Here is an 18538-nt window from a genome sequence, read left to right as displayed (position 1 = left end):
TATGGAGTGAAAGTGAAAGCCTTAAATCTTTCTCACATGATTGGCTGTTCTCTCCCATTTATCTCCTATAGCTCCTGAGTATTGGTGTTCCATTGCTTACTTTGAAATGGATGTTCAAGTAGGAGAGACGTTTAAGGTTCCTTCAAGCTGTCCTGTTGTTACTGTTGATGGTTATGTAGACCCTTCTGGAGGAGATCGCTTTTGCTTGGGTCAACTCTCCAATGTCCACAGGACAGAAGCCATTGAGAGAGCAAGGTATTGATTGTATAGTTAGATAGTTAATTTTAAAAATTGAACATAGTACATTGTCTTTTATTCAGAGATATCTTTCAATGTAAATTATGTTTTCGGATATAAAAGAATAAAGATCGTCTTGAAAATTCAGAATTTGTAAGCATTTCATTTGAATTGTAGATGTTTGTTATTTAAAAGATGATAAAATACCGTGTTTTTTAAAAGTCAGTGAGGTTTCTGTGTTTTGAATCATAACTAGACCTTTTGGAACCCAGTTTGAAAACTAGTTTTTATTTCCTCTGATTGTATGGTATTTCTCCAAATTTACTGAGAGGAAATAACATAAAATGAAGACATGTTTCCACAGGTGTTATTTATAATGGAAGACTGATAATAAAAGGTAAATGGTTAAGTAAATTTTAATACACTTTCATTTTTATGCAGTCATTAAAATATAAAAAGTTTACATAATCAAATGTAAATACTTAAGATGAAATATTACAGGAAAACATACACAATTTTAGGTACTGTGTGATCTCAACTCTTTAAGGAAATGTGTGTGTGCATAAGCACATAATCTTGGCTCTATCCCTAGCTGTGTGATTTTGGCAAATTATCTACTCTCTAAGCCAGTGCTGTCTAATAGAATTTTCTGTGATGAAGGAAATGGTTTATATCTGTGCTGTCCAGTATAGTAACTTCTAGCCACATGTAGCTGTTGAGCAGTTAAAATTTGGCTCATGTGATTAACTGAATTTTTAAATTAATTTAAATTGAATTGTGAAGGTTAAGTGAGAATTTATATCGAATGTTCCTGACACATAATAAGCATTATGTGAATGTTCATCATTATTACATATGAATAGGATACTAAAAAAAATAAACATACAGAAATGTTAACAGTGGCTATCTTTTGGTTATGGTGTTATATAATGTCCTTTATTCTTTAAAATTTTTCAGTATTGGGTATGCTATATAATCTGAACTAAAATTTATTTTTAAATACTTATCAAAATGAAATGTGATTCACTTTTTCTTCCTAAGGTTGCACATAGGCAAAGGTGTGCAGTTGGAATGTAAAGGTGAAGGTGATGTTTGGGTCAGGTGCCTTAGTGACCACGCAGTCTTTGTACAGAGCTACTACTTGGACAGAGAAGCTGGGCGTGCACCTGGAGACGCTGTTCATAAGATCTACCCAAGTGCATATATAAAGGTTAGTTGCAATTTTACTCAAATATTTTAGACTTGGAAAGCTCTGTTTGTTGTTTAAAGAATTGAGATGGAGGTGGGAGGAGTGTAAAAATGTCTCTTTATGTATTAAATAAGAAATTATGTTTGTATATAAAACACATTTCCTGGGCACTTTTATTGATATGATTGGTTATTTAGTTTTGTGGATGCATTCATGCCCTATTGTTTTATTAGCAAATTTGTTAAATGTTTTAGGGTAATACACAGGCTCTTGAAAATACTGAGTGAAACCTCCAAATTTCCTTTGATATAAAATATGTAAAACTCAGACTCTGAAATTGCATCTTAGCCAACCTTTAGGATTTTATGGAAGGGAATTCTAAAAGTATAGCTTTTCACATTAAGAACTGAGAAATGAAAAATTCTTCAGTACCACTTTTTTTAAGGTTAGTTATTTTGTGCATTAAATAGTTTTATTTACTATTATTTTGCAAATTAAGCCTGAAGTATTTTTCATTAATTATTACATATTCAACCTATTTTAATTTATAACATACACTGTTTTTGAAAGTGGAAGATGGTAATTAGATACCCTAAATATATTTCTAATTTCAGATTTTTCACCGTCATCCTCAGCATGTTTAAGATTAGCTATTGTAAGTTAGTGGAATTAACTCTGCCTCATCACTTAGTCCTAGGAAATTGCTTAGCACACAAATAGAATTATCTTTATTTGTGTTTTCTAATATTTCCACAAGGAATTTTGCTTATTTGTGCTTTATTATTTTTAAGTGGTGCTGTGTTTCCTCGTATGCTTCGTAGTCTGTTTAATATTTGTTGGCAAGTTTTTCTCAAGAGATTTTATTTTTTATTTTTTCCTTCCTGTCATGGCTTCTCCCTGTAGGGCAGTTTTGCCTTAGTCTGGCACCCTGGGATCCACATCTCAGGACCAATTCTTATATTTAGAAGGTAGAGGAATTTTTGTCCCTTGAGGAAATTGAGTTCCAATCCCCAGGTATGCTCAGGGCCTAATTTCCTGTTGCATAGATTTCTCTGATGCTTTCCTATGCCATGGACAAGAATTTTATTCCTAATTGCATTTCTGAATTAACTGTCAAACTGTTTTACCAGCACTTGATTTATGGGCAGGTGCCCAGTTGTAGCCCTTGGAGAGCCTGTTTTCTCATTCCATATCACTCTGAGAAGTCAAATTCCTGTCCTCTACACCTGTTTGGTGCTGGTACCCCAAGTACCTTCTGTCTTTCGTCCTTGCTCTCCACTGTGGATTTTGTTTATCCATCATAAGTTAATGGACATGAGTTGTGTCTGCTTTTTGGCTATTATGAATAATGCTGCTATGAATAGTCATGTATAAGTTTTTAGGTAGATGTATTTTTTTCATTTTCTTGGATATATGCCTAGGAGTGGAGTTGCTGGATCATAAGATAACTCTATGTCTGACTTTTTGAGGGACTGCCAGACTGTTCTCCAGAATGGTAGTGCTGTTTTACATTTCCACCAGCAATATATATGGAGGGTTTCTGTTTCTCTATATTCTCACAAACACTTGTTATTATCTGCCTTTTTTATTTTAGCCATCCTAGTGGATATGAAGTGGTATCTGCCTCATTGTGGTTTTGATTTGCATTTCCTTAATGGCTAATAATGTTGAACTTCTTTTTGTGTATTTATTGGCCATTTGTGTATCTTCTTTGGAGAAATGTCTGTTCAGATCTTTTCCCATTTTTTAACTGGATTTTTTAGTCTTTTTATTATTGTTATAAGCGTTCTTTATATATTCTGGGTATCAGTCCTTTATCAAATACATGATTTGCAAATATCTTCTTCCATTCTTTGGCTCATGTTTCACTTTTTGCATGATAATGATTTGCAGCACAAAAGTTTTAAAATTTAGTATAGTCTATTCTTTGGTTGCTTGTGCTTTTGGTGTCATATCTAAGAAACCATTGCCTAAGGCAAGGTCATGAAGATTTATGCCTATGTTTTCTTCTAAGTGTTTTATACTTTTAGGTCTTACATTTAGGTCTATGATCCATTTTGAGTGAATTTTTGTGTATGGTGTAGGGAAAGGATTGTTCTTTTGTATGAGCACCAGTTGTTCCAGCAACCATTTGTTCAAAAGACTGTTCTTTCCCTTATTGAATTATCTTGACACCCTGTTGAAAACTCAATTGGCCTTAAGTGATAAAGGGTTTTTTTCTGGGCCATCAATTCTATTTCGTTGCTGTATATATCTATCCTTGTGACAGTACTACCCTTTCTTGATTGCTATAGCTTTGTAGGAAGTTTTGAAATTGGGGAGTGCGAGCTCTCCAACTTTGTAATTTTTCAGGATTATTTTGGCTATTGCCAGCCCCTTGGATTTCCACATGAATTTTATGATTGGCTTGGAAGATATCTATTTTTAATAGTTTTTCTAGCCTTTGTATATGTTTGGAGCAGAGAGCAAAGGTGATTATGCATAACTATGCATCCATCTTGACTACAAGTCTCTGGATTACTTGTGCAATTAGAAGTGAATGGACAGAGGACTACAGTGTTGAATATATACTTTGTGCCAGACAGTAGTTATGAACTTAATGGATATGAGGTAGTATTTAAAACATTTAAGCTTAAAAAATGTGGAATCTTGTATAATTAATTTCTAGGATTGTCAAATAATGTAGGATCTCTATTTTGGTACAAATGGTCCTTGAAAAGCCACCCAGGTATGAGACGTGTCATCACTTGATAAACCACTGTCATGGATAGATTTTTATAGCAATCTCAGACTTTTGCCTTGAACAATAAATAACTCTCTTGTGGTACATTTTAGTGGAGTAAAAAAATCCCATTTTTGTTATATTAACTAAGATTTAAAAATAGTTATTTCTGTTTACTAAGTATATTGTTCTTCAGAAGAGTCTTCTCATTAGCCAGAAAGAGATGCAAGTTTATCCTAAATCTAACCATTGGCCTTTTCTTCATTTACTAATTTTTTGGGCCGCAGTAACTAAAGTTTAGGTTGTCAGGTAGATTTTCACCAGAGATCATGTTACTGGGGTGAATTGCATACAGATACAGGAACCCTTGGAAGGAGTGCCCTTACATTGGGGAGTCCACATGGGGGAATCCATCCCTACCCCCAATACACATACATACACACAAACACATTTTTTTCTTTTTAGTTAAAATGAGGAAAACATAGGTTTAAAGAACCATTCTTTCATTTTATAAACCAAGAAGCTAGGACTAAATTGTATTTTTTTTTTCTCCTAAGATGTTGATTTTTTTTTCCTGCTTCTCTTATGATATAGCAGTCACCTTATATTTATGAAAATCTGATGTAACAAAATGGCATTTTACAAGCTTTAAATGGAGCAAATGTTTGAATTCTGTTTAAGTGGCATTGCTCTTTTGCTTTCAAAAGTAAGATCTGTTTTGTTTTTGTTGCTTAAGCAGTAGACACTCAGGTTTTTTAAGAGTTTTTTTGAGATACTGAGATAATTCACATACCATATAATTCACCCATTAAAAGAGTACAATTGAGTGATTTTTAGTATATTCACAGAGTTGTGCAACCATCACCACAATCAATTTTAGAACATTTTCTTCACCCCAGAAAGAAACCTTGTACTCTTTAGCTGTTACCTCCCAACAACCCATTTCCGCCAGCTCTAGACAACCACTAACCTACTTTTTCTCTCTATAGATTTGCCTACTCTGAACAGTTTTTATAAATGGAATCATATAATGTGGTCTTTTGTGACTTCTTTCACTAAGCATAATGTTTTCAAGCTTCATCCATGTAGCATATATCTGTACTTAATTCCTTTTAGGGCTGAATGATATTTCATATACCACATTTTGTTTATCCATTCATCAGTTGATGGACATACGAGTTTCTACTTTTTGGCTATATTATGAATAATACCACTATGAACATTCACGTACAGATTTTTGTGTGAACATACGTCTTCATTTCTCTTGCATATACCAAGGAGTGGAATTGCTGGATCATAAAATAACTCTGTGTAACTTTTTAAGGGACTGCCAAACTGTTTTCCAAAGTGGCTGTAGCATTTTATATTTACAGCAGCAGTATATGAAGTTTCTGATTTCTCTACAGTCTCATGAATACTTGTTGCTATCTGTCTTTTTGATTTTAGCCATCCTAGAGGGTGTGAAGTGGTATCTCATTGTGGTGGTTTTTGATATGCATTTCTCTTATGATGATGAGTCAGGTTTGTTTTTGAACACATATGTTAGGGGCAGGGGGCAGGCTGTGTTTCTAAACCACAGCTGGACTAGGTTGAAGGTTATTATGATCCCACTTAAATTTATTCCCAGTTACTATATATCATGATTCTTACCTCCAGGTCAGATTACTTAGCAAGTTCTTAAAGCAGTCTTATATTCAGATGCCCGGTATACCACCAACACAATTATCTGTTTCTCTTTCTGGATTACTATTTCTTGGTGTTGATTTAAACAGAGTACTGTAATTGAGCCTTATAAAGAAGAATGCCAAAATTTGACTCCTGGTTGAAAGGGAATATCCTGAAGACACTCACCTTTGTTAAATAATAAGTTTGTAATAAACTTATATGAGAGTAACCACAGGAAATGTGTTTAAATAAATGAAATCAGAGGTAAATTGTTGATTAGCCCAGGGGTGGTGATGAAATATGTTTTGGATCTGAGCCAAAAAGAATATTTAAAACCTTTGGTTACTTTGAATTGTTTTTATCAACAACTCAGTCAAATTTTGAAAGGAAGATGGTTGCATTTCAATGAAAGCCTTAATTTTACTATCCAGTATAACAGATGAAACCTATTATGGTATAGACAGAGTATACAGTGGTGAGGCAGCCTGAGTTTTAGTTAGCAGTATAGCCAATAATATGTCTTTTGGTGTGGGTGCTGTAATTACATAAATAACCCATGTGGAAAGAAGGTTTGCTGAGGTGCTTAATGAATCGTTTTTACTACATCTGCAGATAAAAGGTTTAAAATTTCATCTCTGTGGTTAATATGTGCTCCTGGTGTTAGCATAGATTTAGAGAGTCGTAATTAAGACAGTCGTAATTATGATTGTTTATAACATATTGTAAAGAACCTATGTGTGAATATCTCTTGGTTATTTTTAATAACTCATGGTGGAGGTGGGGATATGTTGAGAACATATTGAACCCTGGGAATTTATAAGTAAGCTGTATTCCCTCCTCCCGGGCCATACTAGGTTAATGATGGTTAAAAAAAAATTTTTTTAAGTGGTTGTAAAGACCTAAATGTGAAACATAAACCTCTTAGAGGATAACATAGGAGATGACCTTGGGTATGGCAATGACTTTTTAGATACAACATCAAATGCAGGATCCATGAAAGAAACAGTTGATAGGCTGGACCTCATTAAAATTAAAAATGGCTGCTCTACGAAGGACAGTGTCAAGAGAATGAGATGATTAGCCACAGAGTGGGAGAATATATTTGCAAAAGACACATCTGATAAAGGACTGTTATCGAAAATATAGAAAACACTTAAAACTTAACAGTAAGAGAACAACCTGATTAAAAAATGGGCAAAAGACCTGAATAGATGCTTCAGTGAAGAGGATACATTGATAGCAAGTAAGCATATGAATAGATGTTCAAGTTCATGTCATTAGGGAATTGTGAATTAAAACAACAGTGAGATACCACTACATACTAGTAGAATGGCTAAGATCCAAAACACTGACAAAACCAAATGCTGGCCAGGATGTGGAGCAACAGGAACTCTCATTCATTACTGGTGGAAATGCAAAATGGTACAGCTACTTTGGAAGACAGTTTGGTAGTTTCTTACATAGCTAAATGTATTCTAACCATATGATCCATCAGTCACACTCCTTAATATCCACCCAAATGATTTGAAAATGTATGTCCACACGAAAACCTACACACGGATGTTTACAGCAGCTTTATTCACAGCTGCCAAAAACTTAGAAACAACCAACATGTCCTTTAGTAGGTGAATGGGTAAATAAACTGTGGTACATCCACAGAGTGGAATGTTATTCAGCACTAAAAAGAAATGAGCTATTAAGTCATGAAGAGACATGGAGGAACCTAAAATGCATATTACTAAGTGAAAGAAGCCAATCTGAAAAGGCTACATACATGTTGTATGACTCCAACTCTGTGACATTCTGGAAAAGGTAAAACTATGGAGACGGTAAGAAGATGAGTGGTTTCCAGGGATAGAGAGGAGGGAAGAACTCATAGGCAGTGCGCAGAGGATTTTTAGGGTAGTGAAAGTACTCTGTATGGCACTACAACGTTGGATACGTGTCGTTATACATTTGTCTAAACCCATAGAATTATAAAACCAAGAGTTACCCTAATGTAGCCTGTGATTTGGAGTGATAACGGTGTGTCAGGGTAGGTTCATCGATGTAGCAGGGGCACCACTGTGGTGCGGGGCGTTGACGGTGGGGGAGGCTGTGATTGAGTAGGGAGGCAGAGCTCACTTTACTTTTTACCCAGTTTTATCTTGAGCCTAAAACTGCTCTAAAAAATAAGATTTGTTAGTTTCTTTCTTTAAAAAGAAGTGATTGTAGAGCTATTTGGCATTTCAAATATTTGAGTCCCACTTTGTACTGTGCTAGGTGATGCCTTCTAAGAGGTCAGAGAGCCCAGTGGAAAATTTCAGAATCTAATGGACTCTTGGGAATCTTGAAAAAACAGTGGGTTTTGTTCTGGGCATTGTGGGATTTCTGATTTCCAGACCTGACTTTGTCATGCTTTCTGTTCTGAAGCCTTTTAGGACTGATAGTTTGGTCAGGTAATAAATACATCTATTTGTGACAAATTTCTAACTCTTCAGAGAATGGGATAGTCTTAAGTTTTGTCCGTCATTGATGCTGGAAGATTGGCATTGAGTAGAGAAATAAGTAAATAGGAATGTGGTTTGCTGTTTGGAGAGGGTTCTCTTGTTTATTGTTGTTGTATGCTCTTATGTTTCATGTAAATACCATGGCTAAAGACAGTCAGAATTTTTCAGGCATCTGAAAACTAATGGTTTGGGTTTCAAACCTGTTGTTTATCTGATAAAGTACTATGTTATGCGTTCTTTGATTTCTTTTATTGTCAGGGATAATTATGCTTGCTTATATTTGGGTTTTGTGCATACTAGAAGGATTTTTTTTAATGTAATTTACTCTTGACAAAGGAATATAGTCACATGGTTCAGAAATTAAAATGATATAAAAAAAGTGCATTGAGCAGTCTTGCTTCTACTCTGTCCTTGTTTTCCTTTCTTGCAACTTCTAAGATGATCACTCTGCTTGTGTAATCTTCCAGTGCTTTAAAAAATGCCAGCCCTTGGCATGGCTGATAAAGAACATTGAAATTACTTATGAACTCCTTAACTTATCCTGAAAGGTCAATGGCTACATGGGAGGCCAAAACTAAAATAAAATATAATAAGTAACATTTATTGACAGCTTACTGTATACTATGCCAAGTTTATAACAACCTTATAAAAAAGCATGTACACTTAGCATTCCCATTTTATAGATAAGAAAATTGAGGCCTCAGAGAGGTTAAGAAATTTAACCCATGTAGGTAGCAGGTATCAGTGATAGGATTCAAAGCTAAGCATTTTTTTTTTATCACGAGCATACAGAAAGTAATGAGAAACTAGTTAATGAAATCCCATGTATCTATCACTGAGATTCAGTAGTTGTTAAGATTTTACATTTACTTGATCTATTCTTTTTCCTCTGTTTCTAAAGTATTTTAAAACAAGTCCTAAATATCATGTTATTTTGCTCCTATGGATTAAAGTGTGCATCTCTGAGAAATGTAGTTGTTTTCTTATATAGTGACAGTGCCTTTTATTCACTCCTCCAAATAGAATGATAAAGAAAAGAAGTTGGCCATATGATCTAGGCCATCGATTCAGCCTAAAGAAAACTCTCAGCAATTTGGTTATGAAAGGGAGGGATGATTTCTTAACTGTTCATTTTACACAGTGGTGTGGTTTTTCACAAGGACAATAATGGCTGCCCCACACTGAACTCTAGATAAAGGATACAGAGAGCTGTGGCAGCCAAAGCTGTCCTCATAGTGAAATGTGCCTCTTGGTGAGCTTCAAGCCACCTTTCCTAAGAACTACATATACATAAAAAATTAAAATTTTGAATTCTTTAATTCTGAGAGCTGAATTAAGCTATGAGTTTTATGCATTGGTTTTTGATGTATGGAATATTTTCTGCTGGACTCATGGCATGAGACTTATACTTTTTTTTAAGGTCTTTGATTTGCGTCAGTGTCATCGTCAGATGCAACAACAGGCAGCTACTGCACAAGCTGCAGCAGCTGCCCAGGCAGCAGCCGTGGCAGGAAACATCCCTGGCCCCGGATCAGTAGGTGGAATAGCCCCAGCTATCAGTAAGTATACTTTTGATTTTTTTTTTTTTAAAGTGCAATAGTTGGCGTTTTATCTTGATTGACTCAGTTGATTAGTTAATTTAAGCAATAATAGAAATTAAAGTTCTTTTTACTGGGATAACATTTTTGAATTTGTAAACAAAAAAAAGAAAACTGTTATTCTGTAATAGTTGCCCTTTGTCTAGGACCCTGTGTTCATTCTTTTTGTATCAAAAAAGGGAGTATGGGATAAAGGAGAAAGGGGGTTATTATATTATATTGATCAGTCTCCCCTTTTTTTTGCTGATGCTTTTAATTCTTGCCTCACCAGCCAGGGTGGGTTGAGATCACCGACATGCTTTGCTTTATTCTAGAAGGAAAGCATATTTCAGTTTCAGAGTTAGGCACCTCTCCAGTTTTTTCTTAAGTATGCTAAGCATGGAGAGAAAACTAAGTAAGGGTGGTATTTTGGTAACTTGTAGACTTTTTTTTAATTTTAGGGTAAAATTGAACTGTGTGCCAGGTTTCACACTGATGGGGAATTTTTTACTGCAGAGTTAAACTCCTGACTATAGACTTTTATGATGGAAACACGTGGCACCCATCTTCCACGTCTGAAGGCATAACTAGTGATTCATTCAACCCCTGTTCTTAACCTCTTCAGTGTGGTAAGCAAATCACACTGGCTAAGAAAACTGCAGTGGCCCTGCAGGTTTCTCTACAGTACATAACAAATTCCTCCCATTAGTTTCATTGTAATATTGATGAATGCAGATTGACTATATGACTGTATGTTCTGGAAAATTAGATGCAGAGTCTCCGTTGTGACTTATGTTCAGGAGTTTACAATTTAGAGGTAGATAAGGCATACTGATTTAGAAAATTTTATTTTTTAAAAGATTTGGGCATCTAAACCATTAATTTGCTAGTTTTGATGTTATAAACATGCTTTTACTAAAGAATCCAGATCTATTATTAAATTTTTCATTCTCATCTACTGCTCCCTGTTGAGTAATTACGTATTATCTCTGTTACATTGTGAAACTGAGAGACAGACATCATCTGGGTCATCCAAGAAGTCTTAGTGGAACCAGGACTGTTAACTGTCTCATTATTAGTCATGTCTTACTCTGAACTAGACTGTTTAGACAGACAGTAAGGTTCTTAGAACCAACCTGTAGACATGCACTACCTCTTAAAAACAAGTTGTTTTTTATTCCTTCACCTCCACTTCTAAAGAGAAAAACAGGTGGGGTGTTGGTGGATTGTGGTAATTCATAATTGATGGTAGCTAGAAGACCCATGTGGAATGTAGGTGGTCTTTACCAAAAGTTTTCAGTCCCTGTTGATAAAGTATAGATCTACACTTACTTTTTGGCACCTTGACAGAGAAGTTATATGCTGGGGAGAATGAAGTAAAGAAAGCTAATCACCTTATTAATGTAAGATTTAGGGAGGATGGGAAGAGATCAGCTGTCCCTCTGACGTCATCTAAATCTTTTCTGTTAGGTTTGTCAGCTGCTGCTGGAATCGGTGTTGATGACCTTCGTCGTTTATGCATACTCAGGATGAGTTTTGTGAAAGGCTGGGGGCCTGATTACCCAAGACAGAGCATCAAGGAAACACCTTGCTGGATTGAGATTCACTTACACCGGGCCCTCCAGCTCCTAGATGAAGTACTTCACACCATGCCTATTGCCGACCCACAGCCTTTAGACTGAGGTCTTTTAACTTAATGTTGGGGCCCTTAACATTATCAGGATGGTGGACTATAAAATGCAATCCTGTTTATAATCTGAAGATATATTTCACTTTTGTTCTGCTTTATCTTTTCATAAGGGGTTGAAAAATGTGTTTGCTGCCTTGCTCCTAGCAGACAGAAACTGGATTAAAACAATTTTTTTTTTCCTATTTAGAACTTTTCAGGCATGGCTCAGAGCTTGAAGATCAGGAAAAACACATTCTTATTAAATCTTCACCAGTTATGTATGAAGGAATCATTCCAATGCTGGAAAATTTAGCCCTTTAAAATGTTTTAGAGCCTTTTATATGCAGAACATTGATATGTGTGTTATTCTACAGAATAAATTCAATATTGCTGATTTTAAAGGCAGAGAAGTTCTCAAAGTTAATTCACCTATATTATCTTGTGTGTGAGTTGTTATTGTTGAACATACTTTACTCCAAAATATTGTGCCATGCGGGTGAGTTAATTTTACCAAGAGCAACTTTACTCTGTGTTTAAAAAAGAAGATAGTAATGTATTATAACCTTTTATGCAAATGTTTTTTTCAAGTTAAACTAGTGAAGATGATTTCAATTCAGATTGTCTTGCGACTTCAATTTTCTTTTGCCAAGGCAAAACACTAATCTCTGTATATTGAGAATTCCTTAAAATTACCAAAGGAATATCATTTAAAATTACATTTGTTATCTTTGTTGGATAACTATTTATCATGAAATCTACTTTAGCCCTGTTAAACAGTAGATGTATTCTATATTTCTAGGCACAGGGTTGGTTACTAAGAAGCCTAGAGGAGGAATTTCTTTCCTTCATTAACATAGGGAAAGGTTTTGTATTTTTAAAAACACTAAAAGCAGTGTCACTCCATCTAATATCTTAACCATTCTGCAAAGGTGGCAGTGCTTAAACTAAATAATGAATATTTTGGGAATTGCTAAATTCTGTGTTAAATACAGTGCAGAATAAGGGAAACATTACCGTTCATAATAGGTAGTTTGGATATTTTTGTACTTGATTTGATGTGTGACTTTTTTTTCGTATACTGTTTAAGTCATGTATGTTATGACATTGTTTAAAATTCAGTTTTTGTATCTTGGGGCAAGACTGCAAACTTTTTTATACCTTTTGGTTATTCTAAGCCCTTTGCCATCAATGATCATATCAATTGGCAGTGACTTTGTATAGAGAATTTAAGTAGAAAAGTTGCAAATGTATTGACTGTACCACAGATAAAATATGTATGCTTTTTACTTAGCTAGTAGCATAAATAAAACTGAATCTCAACATGCAAAGTTGAATTCTAGGTTTGATTTTTAAGTTTTTTTTCTTTTGCACTTTTGAGTCCAACCTTAGTGGCGAGACACCTTCTACTAAGTGACAGGCAAACAGCCAGTACTATTGGGCAGCTTTGGTTTTTTTCTCCCACTCTACCAGGACTTCCCTATGGACATTATGTATCAAGTGTAGGGTTGGTTATTTTTTTAACTTTTATTTTACTGTAGCAAAACTAGGCCTGATTGTCTATAAGATAAGTAGGTTGTCTACAGGATAAATAGTGTGAAATAAATCAAGGATTATCTTTCAGATGTTTTTGCTTTCTTCATGGAGGGCCTTTCTAAGTGTAATAAGATTATTTCAGGTGTGTTACAAGTTTGAGACATGAGAAACACTTAATGCATGATAGTCATCCTTATATCAACTTAAATCAACAAATCTTCTACTTCTTTGCTTAGGTCTTCTTAGTAAGACCGTCCTAGAAACCACTGAGTTTGCTTATTGCTGTGATTTAAACATATCTTGATCCAAGCTACTTGTATTTTGTTTTTTAAAATAACATTTCTACCAACTCATTTATACTCTTGAGTACTTACAGATACTTCTGTTAAAGACCTAATCTTAATCTGTAAAGTTTGGTGATTTTACGTTTTATTGGCAGATTTTTTAAAAGGTATCTTCATTCTCTAGAAATTTTTTACTTAGGTCTGTTTTATTGTGAATGAAGAATAGGAGCAAGAGGGGAGAGAGTTTTAGAATAACAGATTTTAAAAATCGAGGATGTTAGATTAGAACCACAAGCATGCTATGATATAATCCATTGCCTCCTATTCTACTTTAAAGAAGGTTTACATGTTTAATCATCTAGGGAAAGTATTGTGGAAAATATTTGCTAAGTAGTCTGTCTTTCAGGCCAAGCCACCCACTTTGGTTTCCTTTTGCAAAGAGCCATAAAAATACGACAAGTACATAGAAGTACTTCTAGTTATTAATTGCTTTATACTTGTGCCTAGGTTCAGTCACATGCTTTTGAGAAAACATCTAGTATGTTATAATCAGTTATTTCTGAGGGCTTATAGTTGTTGAACAGTATTTACGTTTCTTAGAGGTAGTCATCTTTGATGAGTAAGACTAAAAGAATCACAGTGTTTAAGATTTTATGGCTATTTTAAGAGTAGAATAGTGTCCACAGTTCTTGGAATCTGATTGCTCTGAGTATATGGTTCTGGGTGTGTTTTCTCTAGCTAGTTCATATCTCAGAGACTCTCAGAATATTGAATTTCAGTGGAAGCTGAGAGAGAGATGAACCAGGTTTGTACCTTTATAATCAATCCAGTATGAGGCCCATTCCACTTTTGTCTAGTGCCTTTCAGTGCATTATCAAAGGGAAATCCTTAAATCCAAAATGGTGTTGCCTTTATTTTCCAGGGAGTAGATTCTTTTGTGGGATATAGTCTGTCATTTTTTATAGTATACTACCCCTGGTATACAAAGATAATGATAATATATCACTGCCATATAACCTTGTTTTTCTAGAAGCATGGCTCGTTTGTATTGACCTAATAGGCAAATAGGTTGCCTGTCCCATTCCTCCTGTAAACATTGTAGGTTTACAGGTTGAGTGACCTGGCTTAGGGATAACCATACTCAGAATACCCAAATAAAATGAACACATATGAGCTGTGTTGTATTTCAAAGTTAAAAATCCACTTTCGTGTGGAAGGGTGTAGTGTAGAGAGGGGGTATTTGTAATAGAACATTGAAGGCAAAATAAAATGTCCTGTCTTCCAGATGATAAATATCTTATTTCGAAAGTTTATTGCAGTTGTCTTTTTGACCATGCCCATCTGAAGAAGGGAAATTTTACATGTTCCATGGTGCTCCTTAAGTATATGTGGAGGTTAAAGAATATATGGTGAAGTATTTCGATTCCTGGTTTGGTGGTAACTAGTTAGTAGTTACTAGCTATTATGCAAAATCAGATTAGTTCAGAACCTCTTTGAGAGCCTTTTGGAAGAAGAAGTTTTATTCTCAGTAAGGCAGAATAATCCTTTTTGTTGATAGTTTCTATAGGTTGCTCCCTCCATCATTGAGTCATTTTGCTGGCATTTAATAATAGCAGATTGGGAAAATGGTGAATTTTAGGTTACTGGGGTAAATGAGTATATGAAAGCAATTACCTGTATGTAAAGTCAGTTAACAACTCTTTTGTGGATGGGGTTTGGCTAAGACTAGCAGATAGAAAAAATGCTTTTTTTTTTTCCTTCCTAAAGGCAGAACCCATTGTTGCGGATAGCTATCTGTAAATAATCACCTAAGTCCTCCTTTGCAAGATTATTGAAGATGGGGCATGAGAATCTTGTGTGCAACCTTTCTATTTTTTCCTCACAACTAGATAATTTCTTTTCTCCTAAGATATATCAGGAAGGATGTAAAAAGTTAGTGGCCTTATTCATAGCATCCTCAGGCCCAGCCTTGTCTGTAAGCACTTGTCCCAGTGTTGCTAGGTTGTTTATCTTATTTATCTGGTATCACTGTGGAATGGAATTTTCTGCATAATCCAAACTTGCCTTATTTAAACAGTAAAACTTTTTTTACTTTGGCCATTTTTTTGGGTGGAGTTATTTGATATGTATATTAGAGAACATACTAGATACAGTGTTTCTTTTGTGCCTCCTGTCTTGTAGACTTTAGAGGCTGCTAAGACATGTGGGACTGTTTTACCTGCATTAAATGGTCGCAGACTCCTATGGTTTGGAATGTTTGTTTTGGTATACTCCCCCCGCCCCTTTAATGACAGCAACCACTTCCTGTGTGTTACTAGTATACCTCCCCTTAGTTCCTTCTTCCCTTTCTGATTCATTTTCCCGACTGGGCAAGGAAGCCAGATAACCATACTTATTAGAACTTTCTTTAAAACACCAGGGCAAACTGGGACAGGACCCAAGGAAGTCTCCTGTAAAGTATTGAAAAGAACTTCCCTGCTTTGGCATTTGATATCAGTTTGACTGCTTAGTGTGCTTCCTGATTCTTGCTGAGTTTCAGGTAGTTCAGATAGAGAGAAATGAGTCATATTCATAATTTTCCCCTTTGAAAGGTTTAGTTGCTTCCACTTGAATGCTGCTCAAACAAATACTGGGGTTACAAGGGTTGGTTACTAAGTTAGCATCAATAGCCAGAGGCAATACCATTACCTAGAGGACACCAGCAAAAAGAAAAAGAACAGCAAAAAAAATAAAAACCTTGGAAAATGAGGGGGTCATTTTGTTTTGTTTTGGTGTCCCCTTTTTGAGTCCTATCTTCTGGCCTTCCTCCTCTACAGATATTTTTGACCTTTAGGTGCCTTTATGAGAATTGAGGGTCTGATATCCTGCCCCAAGGAGTAGCTAAAGTGATTGCTGATGTTTTCAGGGATTTTAACATCAGACTTGAATGAGTGAATGAACCTTTTTTTCTTTTCCTTTCATCATCTTTTTTTTTTTTTTTAAATGTAGGAAGAACTAAGGAGAAAACTCTAGTGAAGACAATCATTTCTCTCTATTGATGCGGATAATTTTCAGCTTATTTCAGATGCTTTCTCAATAGGTCTCAGAACTAGCGTTCTTGTTCAACCGGAAACTAGTAGTGGCTCTGGGCTGGGGCCAGATAGTTGCACTCTCTAGTTTGCGCTCTGCCACTAATTTGATGTATGACCTTGGGCAAGTCATTTACCTTCTTTGGGCCTCAGTTGCCTCATCTGTAAAATGAGGGAGTTGGACTAGATGAGTTCTTCCAGCTCTGAAGTTTAAGTGACCTTGCCTACCTTGCAGCAGTTTTTGATTTCTTCCTTACCTTTGGTCTGCTGTCTGAGGGGGCTTTTTACTTATTTCCACATTATTCAAATGAGACTAGGCTTGATATTTTATTACTGTTCTGTGGACAAGAAGTTACATAATATGTCCTTAAAACTTAAATTCAACCAAAGGCCTAGCACCGCCTTGGGGGCTGCAATAAATACTTAAAAAAAAAAAAAAAATGGAGAAAAGCCTTTATCTTATTTTCCCATCATCTCTATTCAAGGTGTATTAAGGCTTTTTTTGGAGTCATGATATTCTACCTTTTGGGTTGGTATGTGTGTGACACCATCCTCTTAAGTACTGTGTGCTGGTAATTTTTTCTTTAAAATGGATTGAAAACTTACTGTAAATGCCTAATGGTTATTAGAGGTCATTGCTTTGGGTCTTTGGTTTCTTAACTCTTCTATTCTGAAAACAGGGAAATTCCCTTGAACTGTGTCAATTAAAATGGTTTATATGACTCAAGAAATTAATACCAGTGGATGATTATTCACTTTATTTTTGGCTCTTTTTAGGTCCATTTTGATTAGAAGACTTTTGGCTGGAGCATTCCTTTCAGAGTTCTCTTCCAGCCTATCCTTGGATGAGTATAATTAATGGACTTGGCTTTTTCAAGGACCTTGAGAACCTTCCTTGGGGGGGTGGGTCAAGGGTAGGGGATTGGGGAGTCCTGGTAGAGGCCAGCTCTGTGGTAGCTGGAAAGGAAGGAATGAAACCAGCTGCTGTTGCTGTGGCTGCTTGTCATTGATAGAAGGACTCATGGGCTTGGATTGGTTAAAAGGCCAAACATAGAGTCAGCAAACTTCTTCCAAGTTGGGTTCTGGCCGATGCCTTGGACATGTGATTTAAGGGAAAAGTGTGAAAGCTCCTGGATGATGAAAACGTGGTGAGCTGCAGAACCATTTGGAGGAGGTGACTAGGGGTTGGGAACAGATTTGGTGATAGTACTTCCCAACTCTGTCTCCTTCTCGGAAGTCAGAGGAATGCAGCTATGCCAAAACTCACAGAAGAGCCACATTTAACCTCTGCTTTTGGGGAAACTGGTTAGCTAAGGCTGGTAGTTCCTTTGTGGCTTTTTGTATACTTTTGCCTGGTTGAAGTCTGTGGCTAAAAAATAGTTGAACCTTTCCTGAGAACTCTGTAACAAAGTATGTTTTTGATTAAAAGAGAAAGCCAATTAAATCATTATGTGCTCATTCTTTTTCTTAAAGCCTGTGGATGTTTTAGATCTAGAAAGAATTTCTAATCACGTAGCGAATTCTCAGACTTGAGGACATTTTCCTTCATTGCTTTGTGACAATTGAAATGGGAACTACAGCATTTCAAATATGACCATGGGAGAACTGTCCCCATTCTTATCTCATTTCTAAAAGGAGAGAGTGGAATGATGGTGGTTGAAGAGGTGGGTACTAGGGAATTATGAGAACCAAGATGCTTAAAGGAGAGACAGAAATTGGAAATTGGAGACTGACCCTATCATTGCCCATCTAAGGATAAAGAAAGCTATTCCCCCCTAGCTGCCTCCTTTATGAAATGAGGGGTCAGTGTGGGGCAGGGGGTGGTCAGGTAAGGTTTTTCTTTGGCAATGGCTTGTAAAAAAAAAAAAAAAAAAAAATCACGACCAAATCAGAATTTTCTTTCTGGTCTTGCTGATGTGAGTTCCAGAGACATTTATCAGGCCGAGAGACTCATTCTCGCCTGACCTAAAATTTACAGTATTTTAAGCTGAACTTGGAGAGGGTTGTTGATTGGCATGCTGTTGAGGGGAAAAAAACGAAACACAAAAAGCATTCCTTTGTGGAACTCTTCAGGAGTAAGGGCAGTTTTGTGTATTCTTCATCTC

General features: G+C 35.8%; 1 protein-coding gene across 2 annotated transcripts in view; it reads left to right on the top strand.

Annotated features, from left to right (window-relative positions):
* SMAD4 (SMAD family member 4) overlaps positions 1-17877 on the top strand; it is a 60602-nt gene extending 42725 nt beyond the window's left edge. Inside the window, exons 9-13 of one of the 2 annotated variants that reach the window (XR_013831197.1) lie at positions 72-255; positions 1279-1447; positions 9723-9861; positions 10396-10508; positions 11350-11475. Coding sequence is in view for 1 of the 2 variants with exons in the window: in XM_079941926.1 (XP_079798052.1) it covers positions 72-255; positions 1279-1447; positions 9723-9861; positions 11350-11561 (704 nt within the window). In the remaining variant the exon portion in view is untranslated. Of the gene's footprint in view, positions 1-71; positions 256-1278; positions 1448-9722; positions 9862-10395; positions 10509-11349 lie in introns of both variants that reach the window. The other variant, XM_079941926.1, reaches the window with a different exon arrangement.
* Positions 17878-18538: the final 661 nt, after the last annotated feature.

This window comes from Stenella coeruleoalba (genome assembly GCF_951394435.1).
Source record: "Stenella coeruleoalba genome assembly, chromosome: 14".
Classification (NCBI taxonomy): Eukaryota; Metazoa; Chordata; class Mammalia; order Artiodactyla; family Delphinidae; genus Stenella; species Stenella coeruleoalba.
This window is presented reverse-complemented; position numbering and strand designations above follow the sequence as displayed.